Genomic DNA, 18209 nt, shown 5'->3' on the forward strand with positions numbered 1-18209 from the left:
CCTCCTAGGTCTGCCCATCCACTAGGGGGATTTGATATGAAGGGGTACTTTCACCAGGAATACTGCAGGGGTGGTAGCACTTAATGAGGCCACAAAGACTGCCAAGTTTCAAGAAGATCGGTGCAGGGCTTTGGGGGGAACTGTCAGCTGCTTGCAGACAAAACTCATGACACAAATGACCCTGTGTGTGTTAAGGTGCAGCAGGCTGAAAACTGCAGGGGTGTTAACTCTTACCAAGGCCACAAAGCCTTCCAAGTTTCAAGAAGATCGGTGCAGGGCTTTGGGGGGAACTGTCAGCTGCTTGCAGACAAAACTCATGACACAAATGATCCTGTGTGTGTTAAAGTGCAGCGGGCTGAAAACTGAAGAGGTGCTGGCCCCTGCTGAGCCCACAGAGCCTGCCAGCTGTGTGTGTGTGTCCTAGTTCGGCCTGAGTGCTGGGCCCTGCCAGGCCACGAGGTCTGCCAGCTGTGTGTATCTTGCTGGTAGAGTCTGTCTTCTGGGGCCCTGCACCCCAAGCTGACAGGCAAAACTCATCATGTGGGTGGGTGACACTGTGTGTGTGTTAAGGTACCCCCTTCCTGGCACTGGAGCCTCTGCACAACACAGCAGTGTGCCCCACTGAGGTCTCCTCCTCCCCTACAGCCTCACGCCCGGTCCTCCATTCTATGTGACAACAGGTACAATAACTTAGCTAGTTCAACACCAGTAGCATCAGCACCAGCATCAAAGGTACCCATACGGAAAAGCCACAGAGCCTGTCATTTTATAAAGGAATTGACTGAACGAAGTAAAGATGTTGTTTTGTATTGGACATATGATGTTATTCATGGTGTGCGATGGCTTATCTTGTGTTTTTATGTCTATATGTGTATTATGGAAAAAAGGAGTACTTAAAAAAATGTATCTTTGGATGCTTTAGGGTTGAAAACCCCTTTGTCAGGCTGAGGAAGTATCTGCAGTTGGTCTTGGATGGAAGGAATAGTAAAGAAGCCAGAGGCTGGCCTGGCCCACAGTGCAGGCAAGAAAGCCAGTCAGTGAAAATGGAAATGGAGGCATCAGGGGGTGAGGGACATGCTGGGGTGAGGAGTAGCGGGGAAAAGGGGATGTAGCAGTGTAGGTAAAAGTGCAGAGGTGCCTGGGGTGTCAGATGTCCGGCAGGTCGCAGTGTGCCAGAAATCCACTGTGTATATTGAGTCCATGAGTTTCTGTACCTACTACCTAGGAGGCTGATGAAGTGCAGGGGGAGCTTGCAGCTCTAGCTCCCCCGTACCCCATCTCCCTCCACTGCCAGAAGACCTGGCACCTGCCTTTCCAGCATGCTTCATATTGATCTTTCCTGTGCTGCAAAAGGTCTGTGTGTGTATGTGTGTGAATCCTTTTGTATATCTGTCTGTCTTGTTCTTCTGTGAATATCTGCGTCTTGTTCTGCTGTGAATAAAATTATTTGTGTGTCTTCCTGTGTCTCAATATATTATCTGTGTCTTGTTCTTCTGTAAATATCTGTCTTCTTCTGCTGTGATTTTTTTCTATATTCTGGGTCTCTGTGTATGTGTGTACATGCATGCGTGCGTGCGTGCGTGCGTGCATGCAAGCAAGCAATCTGTGCTTCCCTGCACAGTGATAGATAACAGTGGCTGGGAAAACAGAACTTTATTTTTGCAAAGTTTCCAAACAAGTTTCCAAAGAAATAATTCAAAGAAATAAATTGAATTGTAATACTACTGATAATTGAATAGAATAGCTAAGCTAAATTGAGCTAAGCTAAACTAAATCCTAACCACTCCTTTATAACAAGAAAAAGGAGCAGGCAGGTTTCAGTCACAGCATTCCTCTCTCACAGAGTCGCTGACAGGGAACAAGCTGCAAAAGGCAGAGAAGGGCTGGAGACAGAGGCTTCTATGCCTTTTTTTAGTCCTACCCCACAGACGCTGCCATTGGAAAGGTAGTCAGGGAGAAATCCTTCTCGCATTGCCTCCAAATCCTTCTCGCATCCTTCTAATTGCCTCCCTCCAAATGGCTGGAGCGGGTCCAAAACATCCGAAGCGGATCCAAAATGCTTCGGATGCCCCCGACCCACTCTGGACACCATTGCTGGGATCCTGCATCAATCTGGAAGTGCCGCTTCGGACACTGAAGCATCTGAATCAGCTCCAGACCTGAAGTTGGATCCAAAGATTCGCACAGCCCTAGCATTTGTACTATCATGACTATCCTCAATCTAACCCTTTTTAAATGCATTGTAGGTGCAGAGATGTATGAAAGGCATGAATGCTGCTGAAGTAATTGTAGTGAAGAGTGTGAATCTTGAGCTTAGAGCACTGACTTGAGAAAGACTGATTTCAGTGAGTCTGTTTGTATGCTGCACAAGCATATTCAACCACAGAGAAAGAGATAGGTTCAGTCTAAGATACACCATAACAATGAGGTGGAAGACCTAGGTTTGGGCCCCTGCCCCAAATAAAATGTTCAAGAGAAAATATCATTGTTTTTGAGGGAGTCACCCACATCCCCACCCTAAAGTTTAGTGTTCCAACCCCTAAAATGTTTGTATGGATGGGGCATCCTTATCACTGCCTCCAGTTCATTTTCATGAAAGTGATTGACCTAGTTCCAGGATGGCTTTACAGCTTTGAGTCACAGATTATAGAAGGTACCACTTCATGTGGTTCTTAAACAGTAACATTTTCAAAATCAAGTTGGATACAGAATTGTGGAACATAAAACCTTACACAAGCTGGATTGTGTTAGGTGTGGTCCCATTACTTAGTTAACATCTCTGATTCAGTCTATAACGTCTACCTCTATCCTGACTTCGGTCTGACTTTAAACTAAACATGACTGATTGCCCCTCTCTCTGAGAAGGATGAGGTTTAATCTTTGATGATTTTCCCTAAAGTTTCTATGGGTTAGCTAATGTGGCTCCTGCTTTGAAATGACAGCCATTGTGATACTATGATTAAGGATCCTTTTCCTTGTTGAGGGATCCAAGTGCCTGATTCTGGGCATGGAATCACATATACTGTAGGAATGCTATGACATGATTCCTCTTTTGGATTGAATCTATAGAGTTTAAAGTCAGACTCTTCAGACATCTAGTACACCATTTTTGGGGCGCACACAGTTATATATCACTTCCATAACCCATGCGTTGAGCCCAATTTAGTGTATGAATAATAGATTTATTTCAGAAAGTCATTAATTCTTGGTAATAAAGACATCAACTTATGGCCAACTTGTCCAATTGAAATCTTTCTCTGTGGTCAATAATATTTAGTGTTAAAGGTCAAGATTATTTAAGTCAAATCAAGCTACTCAAACTGGGAGCATGATCATGTCCTATGTCTGCTATTGGTGAAACTATTAGCTCATGTAGGCATGCACGTGATACAAATAATTGCCTTCAGTGGGTACCTTGCTGTTTTAGTTCCTAATTCTATGCATCATCAGTATGCCCAGCATCATTCCTATGCCACTCCCAACTTCCCCTAGACATCTTATAAGGAGGGGTGAGCTGATAGAGATTTTTTTGTGCTTATTAAGGAGCCATATTGGCTGATACCGATCCTATTCCAATATGCATCTGGGTAGTGTGGAGACCAGCAACAGGCTGGTAAGTCTGTTGTGGTGGAAGGGGTGGGGGGAGGGAAGGTGCATGACAGGGGGCAGATCGATGCCTCCTCAGTGAGGCATGGAGTGGGCCAGGGGCAGGGGCAGGGACAGGCGCTGCTAAGTTGGGGCGGGGTGAGGCAGGGCATGAGATGGAGCTGTGAGCAGATCATCCAGGCAGCTGGGGTGGCTCCTGCTGCTGCATACACTGAGGGAGAGAATAGGGGATGTGAGTCCCCAGATCTGCGTGCAAGGCCAGGCAGGCTGCTGCTGTGGGCTGGGGCTGGGGAGGCACTGGGCTCTTCTGGGCAGGGATGTGCTGGGTGGCAATGCTGGGAGGAGGCTATGGGTGGTGGGGGCTGCAGTCATCCCAAAATTCACTGTAGCCCCCCGCCATCCAGTGCTGCTTATGCTCACCCCGAGCACAGCCTGGCCCAACCCCCCTTCTGGAAAGAGCCTGGCTCCGCCCCTGCCCCATACTCCAGTGGCAGCCCACCCTCACCCTGCTCACAGATCTAAGCCACCCTCCACCCTGCACCCTCTGGATGAGCTGCTTGAAGCTCCCTCCTGCGCCCCACCCTGGTTGAGCAGTGCCTGCCTCATTCCCCAGCCCCACTGCCTCCCGCACCACAGGGTCCTCAGTCTGTCCCCCTCACACTCCTTCCCTCCCCCCACAACAGACTTATCAGCCAGATCCTGCTCTCCAAGCCACCAGGCTACATTCCTGGCCATATGCATGCTGCTGCTTTGTGGAAGCACGGGGCATTTATTGGCCACATTTTTGGCCACATCAGGCAAAAAGTATGATTGCCGATGCTGTCAATTTTCCTATATCCAATCAGATCCAGTATGGGACCAATATATTGGTGCACCTCTACTTATAAGTATAATGTCCTGTACACCATTTAAAATATCATTTCTGGGTCATGCATGGCAAATGCAATGGACCAGGTGAATTCTGAAGTTAAAAGTGCTCTTAAGAAGTTTTACTACAGCAGAATACTAGAAATGAGACACAGTTTTCCCGCAGGAGAATCTCCAAACCATGCAACAGACTCGGAAACAACATTGCAAGAAGAATGACCAACTTTGGGTAAATCAATGAGGGGACTTGGTCCTATTGTTACCTTCCTGAGTTGATAGCAAGTTGTTAGTGAAATGACAGGAGTACTATGAGGTTATGAGATGAGTTGGGGAGGTGGATTATGAAGTTTGCCTAGTGGAAAGGGGCATGGGACCCAGTGAGATCAAGTAAACATCCTGATCCATGGAGGGCTTGAGAAGCCCACAGTGCTGCCTTACAGTTGAGAAGCTACCCCAGCTAATTAATACATATGTGCACTCAATGATAGTAACCACTACTTTCTTTTAAAAGTGAATATGATCAAAAGTCAGGTGCATCATAATCAGAAAACCATAAGCAGTCCTTCCTCACTAAGCGCAAAATGTTATTGAATCTATAAGCTACTTAGGGACAACCTTATTCTACCCTACTGAGTCTCTGAAAAATTTTCAGTTGGTCAAATATTATAATTCACTTTCATCTTTCTTTTAATACTAAGTTGCATAAATCTGGATGGAGGAGGACCACCCACCTATCTCCTGCAGTAAACCTCTGCAGCATCAATGAGTCTTTTTTCTGGGATGCAATCTGGGTAAAATGTTTGGACTTGGATGCCTTGCATGAAGTCTAGGTGCTTGAATGGTGAAAAAGAATTTGAACTTAATTAAATCGTTATGAAATGAAGTTTTCCCTACCGTCCATGAGGAAAGGACTTTCCATGAAAAACCTAGGTTCCTAGGGTTGGGAAGAAGCAAAGAGACAGTAGGGAAGACAGCTCAATTGTGTGCTGTGATGGCTTCCTAAAAACACAAAGTCACCCACAAGGGGATTGACTCAAACACTGTAAAAAATACTGGTCCTTCGAGATTCCTTCTTTATTCTAAGGGTAAAGATGGGTAGGTTGAGTGAGCAGCCTAGAGCATGGAACTGATAAGAGAATGAAGGGGAAAAATTAGAAAGTAATGGGGGCTGTAGGGCTACAGGGATGGACTGTGATTTATGGCCAATGTGAGGGAATTGGGAAGCAGACTGAAGTGAGATTATTCGTAAATTATGGGGAATATATTCGATTGATGAGGCCATGGGCAGTCACTTAGCGAGTTACGTTAGGCAGGCTAGGGTCACACCACTTATCCATTGCTGTCTAAGTTGTCAGGCTGAGGGTTGAGGCCCTAGCCTCAAGGCCTATGGGTGACACTATTACCGTGGTCAGGTCAGACCATAGATATAAACCAGAATGTCCAGCCAAGGCACTGGCATTTTCTGTGGCAAATCTGGGCTCAGGCAGGAAACCAAGAAGAACACACATGAGTGTTTTTACTGGAACAAGTCCAACAGGAAGTAGGAGGGGTTTTATAGTTCCCCTGTCAGGGGCTCACAGTTCCCATAGGTTCCTCCTGGTCACTTGACTCCTCGTCAATAGCCTCATGAGAGGAACAAGGCCAGGCAGGGACTGGTGTCTCACTAGCTCCTTTGTGGTGTTATGGACTTTACCTCTACCTGCTGGTTTGGCATCATTGGATTTGAATCCCAGTGGTCCTAACATATCTAAACATGGTTCTCACATTGTGGGATTAGACGTCTGGAGAAGATCATGCTGTGGAGCTGTGGGAAGATTGGGTCAAGACCTAAAGATGGGACTGGGGAGACTGAATTAGCAAGGAGAGGAGGGATTGAATGTGATATTTTGAGCTGAAGAGGTGCATGGATAAGGCAGGACTGAGAAAAGAGCAAGGGGGAGGAAAAGGAAAAAGTGTAATGCAGACTCTCAGTGTAGGAACAGTTACTCCCTTTGCCCCCTTAAAAAATAGCATGGAGGCCCAATGTCCAAGCAAGCAGACATCCATACTCATTGCCATGCAACAAATCACAAAAACATAATAGTATGGGTGAGACCAAGACAGAAAGATCATGGAAAGTATTTGAGCTGAATACACATGACTCCGAGGCCATTGAAACATACTAATTAATATGCTCCAGCAGACTTTTCCCTGGATTAATCAAGTCTAATCCACACGCATCGGTGTAGACATCCAGCATGTGTATAGGTGCCCAGTGCATAGGGTTATGAAGTCAGACGCTGAGAGTAACTAACAGGCTGCAGAATTGCCAAAGAAAGGATAGATTTTTTTAGTGGAACAACAGGACAATTAAAAAGGAGAGAGGATGATTAACACCTGTGGCATGATAAGAACAAGAAGCAGCAGCCATTTTACAGCATCTGCATGCTTTTATTTTGGGCAGAATATCATTCCTCCTGCCTCCTCCCCTCCTGCTTAAGCCACACAAGTTAACTTGGAAAGGTTAATTTTGGGGGAAAGCTGCATGCTGTATCCAGATATATTCAATATTAAAAGGATTGAGCAGAATTGTCTCTTTTTAAGACATTGTTGTTGGGGGTGATAGCAGTGGAAGGCATGCCTACCTTTTACATTATAGACTAGCCCACCATTTACGATGTGAATTCTATGATATTTAACCTATGATATAACCTGTGAGGGGCTTCTGCAGCATGAGCCATTTTTTGGAAGTCAGAGAGTACATGGTTCATTAAGATTGATGCTTACTGGTGCATGTAAGAAAGAAGAGAATTCAGAGAAATGTCAACATACAGTTAGTTTGATAGACATTGGTTTTTATTTTATTTTTAAGAAAAAGAGGCTACTAATAACAAAATAATCAGAAAGTGAAAAAGACAAAAGATTATACTACCCAAATGATCCATCTGACCAGAAATGTAAAGAGCATCTTTAGGCATCATCTGGCCAACCTATTAAAGGCAGCTTTAAATTAGGTTCCATAAGGGTTGGTGAACAAAACCCTCCAGTAACAGAGCAGTCTGTTAGGGAGAGGGCCTATAGAAGAAGCTTAACTCAGGGAAAGGGTCAGAGAGCCACAGAAAAGCAGTAAAGGATGCAAGAGGGAAACAGTAATCTAAAATGCAAAATACTTTCAACATGTTTGCAACTGTGAGGAGCATGGGGAAAGCAAATATTGAGTTGGAAGTTATAGGCTGCAAAGACAACTATTATTTGCTTGGCATCACAGGGCACCTATACATATGATGGACTTCTGGTCCAAGGCATGCTAATTAGCGTGCTAATTAGTGTGTTCCAGCAACCTCTACATCATGTGTATTCAGTGTCTCCACATTTCAAAATGGTGGCAAATGAGCTTTAGTTAAAGTGCTTCCACCACCATTTTGAAGGGCAGGATGCTGAATACACAGGACACTGCAGGCACTTTAATTAGAATGGCTCTCAGAGCTGCTCTAATGAAAGCCCCAGCCCAGAGCATGTGTACAGACATGCACAGAGACCTAGTTGACTCCTATGACTTGAACACCAACAGTTCTTCACCAGTTCTATGAGTTCAGATCCATGCACTGGGCCCAACCAGTTCTAACTGAGCAAATTAGGACAACCAGTCCCTGAAACGAAAGGAAAGTGGCTACAGACACCCAAGCCCTGGAAAGCATGCACCAAACCCTACAGATTGTATGGACAAAGACTTTGGTGTTTGATCCCAACTGCTTCACATGCCTTGATTCTTTGCTTCTCTTGAACTCCAACTTTCACTCCTGGCTCTTGTTTCCTGGTTTACCCTAAAATCTGATGTTGACTCCTGGTTTACTGTGAACCCTAGCTTCAATCCCAAGCACTACAGGAATGCAGTCTCAGCATTTCACTCTACTAATCTGGTGACCTTCCCCAGCTGCCTATGCCCCACTCCCTAGCAGGTTTAGGAGGAAGAATGTAGCAGATTGGAATGTATTTGGGTGAAGAGAAAAGGTGAAAGGTTTAGTGGTTGGGATTTATTATAAACTGCCACATCAGGAAGGAGAGGTAGATGAGGCACTCTTTGAAGAGTCAAAATTATAACAAACAAACAAACAAATTAAGTACTGATAGGAGACTTCATGGGTTTTTTGTGGGGGCGGGGATATCTGCTGGAAGATTAATATAGGTAAACTATGATGACATGCAAATACCTTACTGTTCCAGAGATTTGAGGCTATAACTAAGGGATCTTCTACTTTGGATATTGTCTTGACTGATAAGGGAGTATGTGCTGGTGATTGGAAACTTGGGAGGAAGTGGCCCCTTCACATAATAGTTTTCTTTTACCATCCATCCTTTCCTTGAAGGCAGATTTCATATCCTTATTCTGTAGATCTTATTCTGTAGATCAGTGGGATCAGCCTGGGTGTGACCATGGTCTAAAACACAGAGACCACTTTGCCTATGTCCACAGAGAAGTTGGAGGCAGAGCATAGATAAAAAGATGAAGCTAGGACCAGAGAACAGCAAGGTAGTGAGAAAATGGGAGGCATGAGGAGAAGGCTTTGAGTGTGACCTGAGCTGAGTGGAATTTCATGACATTGGACACTACAAGTTCATGGTGTGCTAATCAATGAGAAGCAGCTCTCCCCTACCAGCCCTCATACCAGAAAAAATGAGCACCCTCTTGCAGCTGGTGTCTGTAGAGGCTAATTTAACCAAAGAGGGGTCTCACAGAAGAAGTGTTTGTGTTAGGTCCACAGAAAAGTAGGAAAACTGTCAGGAGGGTATTTATAGTTGAATAGACACAACCACAAATTCACATAGCAATGGCAGAGTGACATAAGACCTGTTGTCCATGATGGTTGTATAATTCAAGAAGAAGAATATTGTCACATAGCTATCAAAGGCCATAACAGCTAGAAGCAAAGATTCAGCAGCAGAAAAAAAAAAAAAAACAATACAAAAGTACAGCTTGAATTTTGGAAAGAAAATAGATGTAATTCTGGCAAACAGTTTCCCCAGAATATTGTAGATAGTTGCTGAAGAATTGAAAATATGCAAGAGAGAAAAAATTGCCTAAGATGCTCCAGTGAGGCCTAGATGGAACCAAGACGAACACATTTGCAACTAATAAAAGGAAACACATTTTCACATATGGCATAAGCTAATCTGAAGCTTTTTAAGTGATGATGAGTTAGCCTGATATCTATGGTTGGTTGATGCTGTCATATGGTATATTTTAAAACAAGCATATCCAATAGCAAGCACTTCTCTTTGAAATCTGTTGTAAGTATTGGGTGGTGGGAAGTCTTATCTAATGGTTAGGCCACTAGGAAAGGGCAGGAGGTGAACCATAGCCCAAGTCAGGGATCATAAATCAGGGACCAGATCCAAAGGGAAATCCAGGGGTAGAGTCTAATTACAGGCTGAGTTAAAGTTCAAGAGTCAGAAAATATTTCTAAATTCAGGATGAGCTAGAAGTTCAGAACTGAAGTCAAGGTAAACCAAGAGTCAGAAACCAAGATACCAGATCTAAGAGGGAAATCCAGAGGCATAGTCCAAAACACTGGCCTCATCAGAGAGCCAGGAATACAGGGCAAGACAGCCTTACCAAAACAAACCTTCATAGAAATCTTTGAGCAGCCTGCAGTCTGCTGCCATAGGCAGAACTAAATGGGGAAGCTCCTCTCCCCAGCAGAGAATCAGGAGGCCCAGACAGTAGCCAGCTGGTTCATTAGCTGGGGTAAGGCAGCCAATGAGGGTCCCTAGGGAGGTGTGGCCAACTAGGGAATTAACTCAGGCTAGGCTGCTTGCTAGGGCTCATGACACCTGTGTGTCCAATGGCACCTCCCTAAAAGTAAAAAAAAAAAAAAAGTAATGGGAAATGATAAAATGAAGAATATCTGTTGAGACTTGATATTGCTTCTGGATTGACCAGAGGAAGCTTGAGAAACAGACATTGTATTGATTCAGAAGGCCTCAGAATTATACCAGCAAACAATTTTATCAGAGATCTTATCTGCCCATGAGTAACAAGAAGCCCCTTCCTGCCTGCACTCCCCCCTCCCCCATTTTGTGCATTTATGTTTTCTTCTAAGTATTGGCAGAGACCTAGAATACTAATTGTATGCAAGCGGCAAGCCTTAGAGCAAGCCAGAAAGCTAAGTGGCTTTCTGTAGCAGAAACCTATAAACTACATCTACGTATCAATTGACCTAAGTGTCACTAAAGAAAACAAAAGAACTACAATAACCACTTCAAAGAAAAGCCTGTAAGAGACAAGAAAAGCCAAGGTACATTGAAAACATGACGATAAATATATCTTGGTGAACACATTCCCCTTTTGATTAAAACCTATTTCCCAAAGCAGACTTCTCATATCTGTCTAAAGTTTTATGCTAAATCAGTCTATGTGACTGCATCTACCCTAGCTCACTTGCTGTCCTCAGTGGCCTTTGATCCTCACTCCCTCACACTACATTTTTATATATTACTAACAGTGCATTTTTATATTTCATCTGCCTCATCTTTGCCCTGGCATTCTGTATTTTATACCTTTTAACTTTTAATCAATGCATTCTTTAATGTAATCAATGGGTAAGGAAACACCCTTGGCTGAACAAGGAATTGTTGGACCTCATTGAACTAAAAAAAGAAGCCTACTCCAGTTGGAAAATGGGAAGCATCATCAAAGAAGACTACTCAGCACTCTGCCGCACCTATAGGGAATGGTTCAGAAAAGCCAAGGCACAAACCAAACTCAGCTAAGCTATAGGGATCAAGGACAACAAAAACTCCTTCTTTAGATATGTGGAAAGTTGAAAAAAGAACAAAGATAGCATTGGGCCTCTGCGAGATCAAACAGGGCAGCTGACATCTGATGCCCAAGAAAAGGCCAATCTCCTAAATGACTTTTTCACATTGGTTTTTCATCATCCCAAGGGGATCACACTGTCAGAAAGGACATGAACCAGCCTGGGAGTGGGTGATGGGCCCAAAACTGATGTGGATCAAGTAAGGGAACACTTTGAGAAACTGGACATTGACAAGGTCGCGGGCCCAGACGGAATGCACCCAAGAGTCTTGAAGGAGCTGGCAGACATCATTGCACCCCCCTTGGCAAAGATATTTGAAAATTTGTGGCACTCAGGCAAGGTCCCAGGAGACTGGAAAAGGGTCAACGTGGTTCCTATCTTCAAGAAAGGGAGGAGGGATGACCTGGGGAATTATAGACCAATCAGTCTTATGTCCATCCCTGGCAAAATTGTCAAAAATTCTTAGAGAACATTGTCAAGGGATCCATTAACACCAGACTAATGGAAGGCAAGCTTTTGAAGACCAGCCAACATGGCTTTGTGACTGGCAGGTCTTGCCTGATCAACCTCATCTCTTTCTATGACCAGATAATGCAAGCCCTAAACAAAGGAGATGATGTAGATTTCATATATCTGGATTTCAAGAAAGCCTTGGACCTAGTTCCCCATGATGTCCTCATGGCAAACTGGGGAACCGTGGCCTTGATCATCTTACGGTCTGATGGCTAGGTAACTGGCCATGGGGTTGGACCCAAAGAGTACTATTTGACAGGAGCAAATCAACGTGGCACAGGGTGACCAATGGAGTCCCTGAGGGCTTGGTACTTGGGCCGGTACTCTTTAACATCTTCATTAATGATCTGGAGTTAGGAGTCAGATGCAAATTGGCAATGCTCATGAATGACACCAAATTATGGGGGAGTGCAGTCACACCGCAGGACAGGCTGGGGATGCAAACCAGTTTGGACATGCTCTCAAGGTGGGCTGACCAAAGCCCGATGGCCTTCAATGTAGCGAATTGTAAGGTGCTGCACCTTAGTAGGAAAAACCCTAAACATACTTACACGCTTGGCAGTGCTACGCTTGCTATCACTGCGACCAAAAGAGACTTGGGGTTCCTGATTGACTACAAGATGAATATGAGTCACTAATGCGATGTTGTGGCTGGCAAAGCAAACCAAACTCTGGCATGCATCTACTGATGCATCTCAAGCAAAACCAAGGATGTCATCCTCCCACTTCACTCAACCTTAGTGAGGCTGCAGCTGGAGTGTTGCATCCAGTTTTGGGCCCCCCACTTCAGGAGGGATGTGTAAAAGCTTGAGAGAGTCCAGAGAAGAGCCACTCATATGATTCAAGGCCTGGAGGGCAGGCCGTATGAGGCGAGGCTGAGGAATTTGGGACGCTTCAGTCTGGAAAAGAGAAGGCTCAGGGGGGACTTGGTAGCAGCCTACAATTAGATAAAAGTGGTACATCAGGACCTGGGAGAACAGCTGTTCACCAGAGCTCCCCAAGGGATAACAAGGTCTAATGGCCATAAACTCCAGGAAGGCCAATTTAGACTAGACAGAAGGAAAACGTTCTTTACAGTGCGCGTGTTCAGGGTCTGAAATAGAATCCCTCCAGAAGTGCTGTAACCACCTACTCTGGACTCTTTCAAAAAAATTTGGATATTTTCCTTGCTGGGATCATTTGATCCCAACCTACTTCCTTCCTATGGTGGTGGTGGGGGAGGACTTGGGGGACTGGACTCAATCTCTTGAGGTCCCTTCCAGCCCCTAATGTCTTTGAAATCTATGAAACTTATTAAAATTTCACACAATGATATGCCAAGCAATACTAGCCACCTGCAAAATATGTATTCTTAGAATTAAAGAAGAATCCTGACCTATCTTTGTAAATGCAAGTGTTTCAGAACACCTTTCCAAAGGAAGTCCCCAATTCAGTGGAAGTCTAGATCCCCAATGGGCATGAAGTATTACTCTCAGGGGACTTAACTATCTTCTACCACATCTTATACGAAGTGAAAAAGTAATTGGTTAGCTCTCAGGCATCTGTATCAGACACTGCTTTTTGCAGGACTGAATTTAAATCGGCATGCAGGGCCTGCATGCATTTTATTTCCATTCATCCTATTTTTACCACTTTGTGGCGCCACTTTTGGGCTGGAGAACCAGTGGCTGCGCAATGATCTATTCATTTCAGCATATGTGGCTCAAGTATATATAACAGTAGCTTATCATTCTGGCTCATGTACATTCTCTCTGTCTTCACATGGGTATGTTTTCCATTTTTTTACCACACTTGAGATTCCAATCAGGACTTCAGGATAATTGCCTTCAACAGGTAATATTTGGCTTAATTGATATAGACAACTAGTGTATCTCCAACCAGCTTGTAGCTTAGCATATAGATGCTATAAAGTGAAGAGATATAGAAATTGAGATGAAAATATGCTTCAGGAAGTTATAATTCATAGTACTCCTGAGGAGAGTTAGTAGTGAAATCAAAATCCATATCAGCTAAGAACTTTTTACTCAGTCTGTATATTAATTTTCAAATGTTTTACTGGAGATTTTTCCTTTGTAAATGTCTCTTCCTGAACTAAACTCAGGGACTGCCTTTGAAGACAACTTTTGGCTTACCTGGATTATTATGTGAGTGGCAATCTAACAACAAATGTGTTTTTTATTGTCATTCTTTCTGATGGGACCAAAACCCAAGCTCCATCTATTTAACTTTCTATTCAAAGGCTAAGTAAAAGCATAGTCATGTAGTTGCATCTATACCATTTATCCAACCATGATTAAATTTTATTTTAGAATGAGTTTTAACTGCCACTGATTCTTTCAAAAACTGATTAAGATTAGGCAATGCTACTGAGATTCAAGTGGCATGATATTTTTAGCATAAACATAAACTTAAATATTAAGAGAATACAAATCTGTTTATACTACAGTTATTGTTCTGACAGTATTATGTGTAGACATACCTCTTTCAACCTTTCACTAGCTATTTACGGTACTGCTAATAATGTAGATATTTCAGAACAGAGTTTAGCACTGGCTGCAAAAATTGCCATCTACATGCAGCTGGTATGGACATACCAAATATCTGTGATTAATATGAATAGATAAGGTGGGAAACATAAATCCTTCTTTTAAATGATACAGAAAACAAGCTAAATAGTCCAGAGTATTATGTTGTGCTGAAGTTGTGATTTCCTTCCATCCCAGTACAAGTTTCTGCTCTACCTTATACTTCATTCTGAAATCGTGAGGACTACTGAATGATCATAATCTCACTTAGTCCTAACCAAGCTGTCTGTCTGAAATGTACTATACATTAATGGATGTAAAAAGAGAATATAAAGTTGGTTATATATGAGCATAAAAGAAAGACAAAATGAAGGAAAAGAAATCCTAAAAGGCTGGAGGAGCTAATGTAAAATATTTAATATACATCAAGCAAGTCATAATGTCCCCAGCACTTATTTCCATTGTCTCAAAAACTGACTGGCTTGGGTTATGCATTTGAGATAATACTACTCATGTAAAACTAGTGTAAAATACCAGGAGTGGAAAAGAGAAAAGGGGCAATGCTGACACAAGAATACATGCATGTGAGTTGGCTTGAAATATATATAAAATTCAAACCCAATTCACTTTACATGTTTTTTTTTTTCTTTCCCAGGAGCATAGTTAGAACATTAGTCCAGGGAGCATGAGACCCAGATTTTCGGGTCCCTTCATCTAATGGGAATTTGAGCCTGCATTTCTTGCTTTCAAGCAAAAGGCATTATTTATGAGTCCATAAGCTAGGCATTACCAAGATCTCCTTTTCAGGCCGCCCCTTCAGACTGACCCGCTAGGCAACCAAGAGAGGGAGATCCATACAGTCAGGAGGAAGCATACAAGGTAGGGTTGTTGTAGTTCAATATGCTGAATATTTCTCTTGGAAGCAGCAGACCTCAAGCTGTAGCCCAGGACCCTGCTCACAGAAATGCAGAAGTCTTACTAAGGTTGCCTTTTTTACCCATTGAAAGTTAAATGAAAGTTGCAGTGGGACAGGTTCAGGAGGAGAGTTCTGGTTAATACCTAAATTATGGTTTGGCATTTTGCTAAATCCTGGATCCCCTGCTTTGGGAGTATGTGCCACAATCATTAAGCTATTGTACCTACCTCTGTTTTACTTATAGCACTAGGCACACAAAATGATTATCTTTGCCTAGATTATCAAAAACTGTGCAGAAGTACCAAAACCTACAACAATGAGGCTACATCCCCCTAATCATGTACATTAAAGTAGAATTTATTTCTTAGTCATCTAACGTTTATAGTAATGAGGAGCTTAATGAGCTTCTGAAATAAATTATGGTAGCCTGTGACAACAGGATCAGGATTTGATTCCAGAAATAAGTCTCTCCCAGTCCTATGCTCCTATACAACCTTCCTCACTGAATTCTTAGCGAGCTTGGCTAAGGAAGGACCAAATAAGAACCTATGTTCTAAAGCTAGGACTATGAAAGAGGTAAGGGAATTACATGACAAAAAATCTCATTTCCCCACCCTAAGTCCTACTGTTCTTTCTTCTTCCTTACTCAGCTGAAGGTTATAGTAACTTCACTGAGAGTTGAGCTATGTTAAGTTTTGTGTAAATATGAGATACAGTTTCCGAGATCTTTACAACATAGCTATGCCATCAAAACTGGGAGTGTAGAGTTAAGGATCCTTGAAACCCGCTATGCATCCGGGAGTGTATAAAGATCATGTGCTCCAGTGAATATACCTATGCTAGCTGTACTAACAGAAGAGTGTTTTTGTTGGCTTGGTTTATATCATCCAGTGTAGTGTTATGGCTAATCAGGGAGAAAAAAAAGGCCTTGTGTCAATGTGTGTGATACATCACTACTCAGTGTGTATGTTGTGGGGGAGGTCTGAGAGACCATAGGCCTGCCTGTATAACTAGTATAACTGAGGCTGTTCTATATTATGCACAAGCCTAGTCCTGTGTATTTTGGTTGTTTGTGGTCTTTGTATGTAGAACAATGGCTGGTGAAAATCAAACACCCTGTTGATTTAACTTGATTTACTATTTTCACTGTTGAATCATTATACTGGTCTTTCCTTGATTATTGCCTAATGATTCGGGCATTCATTTGAGAAGAGAGAAACTACAATTCAGGAAGGCAAGCCAATGAAGCCCAACTTTCTGAAGTTGATCCTGAGTTATCCTAGGGTTCCTTCTCTCTGTCCTGTTCCCTCCCCCTGTTCCCCTTAAAATGTTATCAAGATTTTTTTTTCTAAATGAAAACACATTTTAAGTCTTCATAGTCTTCAATCTTTTGGTCTTCAGGATGGCTCTAATATGCTAGAAATCAATGAGTTAAATCCTTGCTGAGTATATACCAAGATGTAACATAAACTTTTTATTTACAAAATAGACACAGTACTATTGTGCATCAATTGTTTTATGATTATTTTTCTAGATATAAGCACGGAACATGCATGGATATGGGAAACATGACAGGTGTGACAGAGTTCATCTTGGTGGGGTTCCCAAATATCTTTGAGGTAGAAATAATCCTCTTCGTTATCTTTTTCCTCATCTACTTAGTGACTGTATTAGGAAACAGCCTCATCATTGTGCTGATATGCATTGATCACCGTCTCCATTCCCCCATGTACTATTTCCTTAGTAACTTGTCCTTCATTGAGATCTTCATGACTTCTGCTGTGGTTCCTAAAATGTTGGCCAACTTCCTCTCAGAAAAGAAAACCATCTCCTTTGCTGGATGCTTTAGTCAGAGCTATTTTTATTTCCTCATGGGCACAACAGAGTTCATCCTTTTTGCTGTCATGTCCTATGACCGGTACATCGCCATATGCAACCCATTAAGGTACTCTACCATAATGACTGAAAAAATATGCATTCAACTTGTCATTGGCTCCTGGGTCGGAGGTTTCTTCATGGTATTATCATCATTGATCTTGAAAACTAGATTGCCATACTGTGGCCCCAATGTGATCAACCACTATTTCTGTGACAGTGCCCCTTTGCTGCACCTGGCTTGTGCTGATATCCGCTTTATTGAGGTCACTGACTTTGTGGTGTCTCTGGTTCTTCTTCTTGGCTCCCTGTCATTGACTGTGGTTTCCTACATCTACATAATCTCCACTACACTTAAGATCCCATCTGCACAAGGGAGACAGAAAGCATTTGCCACCTGTGCCTCTCATTTCACTGTTGTTTCAATAGGATTTGGTATCACCATGTTTGTCTATGTCAGACCTTCACAGACTGATTCCGTGAAGTTCAACAAAGTTCTCTCTGTTCTGTCTAGCATAATGACACCCTTCCTAAACCCATTCATCTTCAGCCTAAGGAATGAGCAAATGAAAGAGGCCATAAGAGATGCTCTGAAGAAGTACTTGGCGATGACCAAAAAGGCAATGAATTAATGACTGCTGTTGTCATTGGTGATATATATGTCCTTACAAAATTTGAAATGAGGCCATTTCCTCTTACATGCTCTGGGGGCAATTCACTTCCTAGGTACAGTAGTGTGAATCAAAAATCTGCATAGCGTGCCAGTTGGCAATTTTTCAACTCATAAACCAGGATGCTCATAAACCAGGATATTTTAAAATGGTCTATATAGCAATATTACAAATGGACTGAAAGAAGAGGTAACAGATATGCAAGTCTCAACTAATTCTACCAGCACAGTACTCTGAGGAGGTAATGAAAAAGCTGTCCTTTCCAGCCTGCCTCCTTGTTAGCTCTTGGGATGGAAACTAAAATGTCTTCCAGAAAAATGGGTCTGAGGTGTCCACAAACTCAGGACTTCATTTCTGCTAGTCACAAGCCAGGCATGAAGCCCAAGGCTTCTGATGTAATTTTATACAACACAAAGATATAAGATGGACAACTACCACC

At 42.9% G+C, this 18209-nt stretch overlaps 1 protein-coding gene across 1 annotated transcript; it reads left to right on the forward strand.

Annotated features, from left to right (window-relative positions):
- Nucleotides 1-16777: 16777 nt before the first annotated feature.
- LOC102377276 (olfactory receptor 6M1-like) lies at nucleotides 16778-17731 on the forward strand. The gene has a single exon (XM_006031583.2). It carries the CDS (start codon nucleotides 16778-16780, stop codon nucleotides 17729-17731), a length of 954 nt encoding a protein of 317 aa, XP_006031645.2.
- Nucleotides 17732-18209: the final 478 nt, after the last annotated feature.

The sequence above is a fragment of the Alligator sinensis genome, unplaced genomic scaffold (genome assembly GCF_000455745.1).
Source record: "Alligator sinensis unplaced genomic scaffold, ASM45574v1 scaffold174_1, whole genome shotgun sequence".
NCBI lineage: Eukaryota > Metazoa > Chordata > Crocodylia > Alligatoridae > Alligator > Alligator sinensis.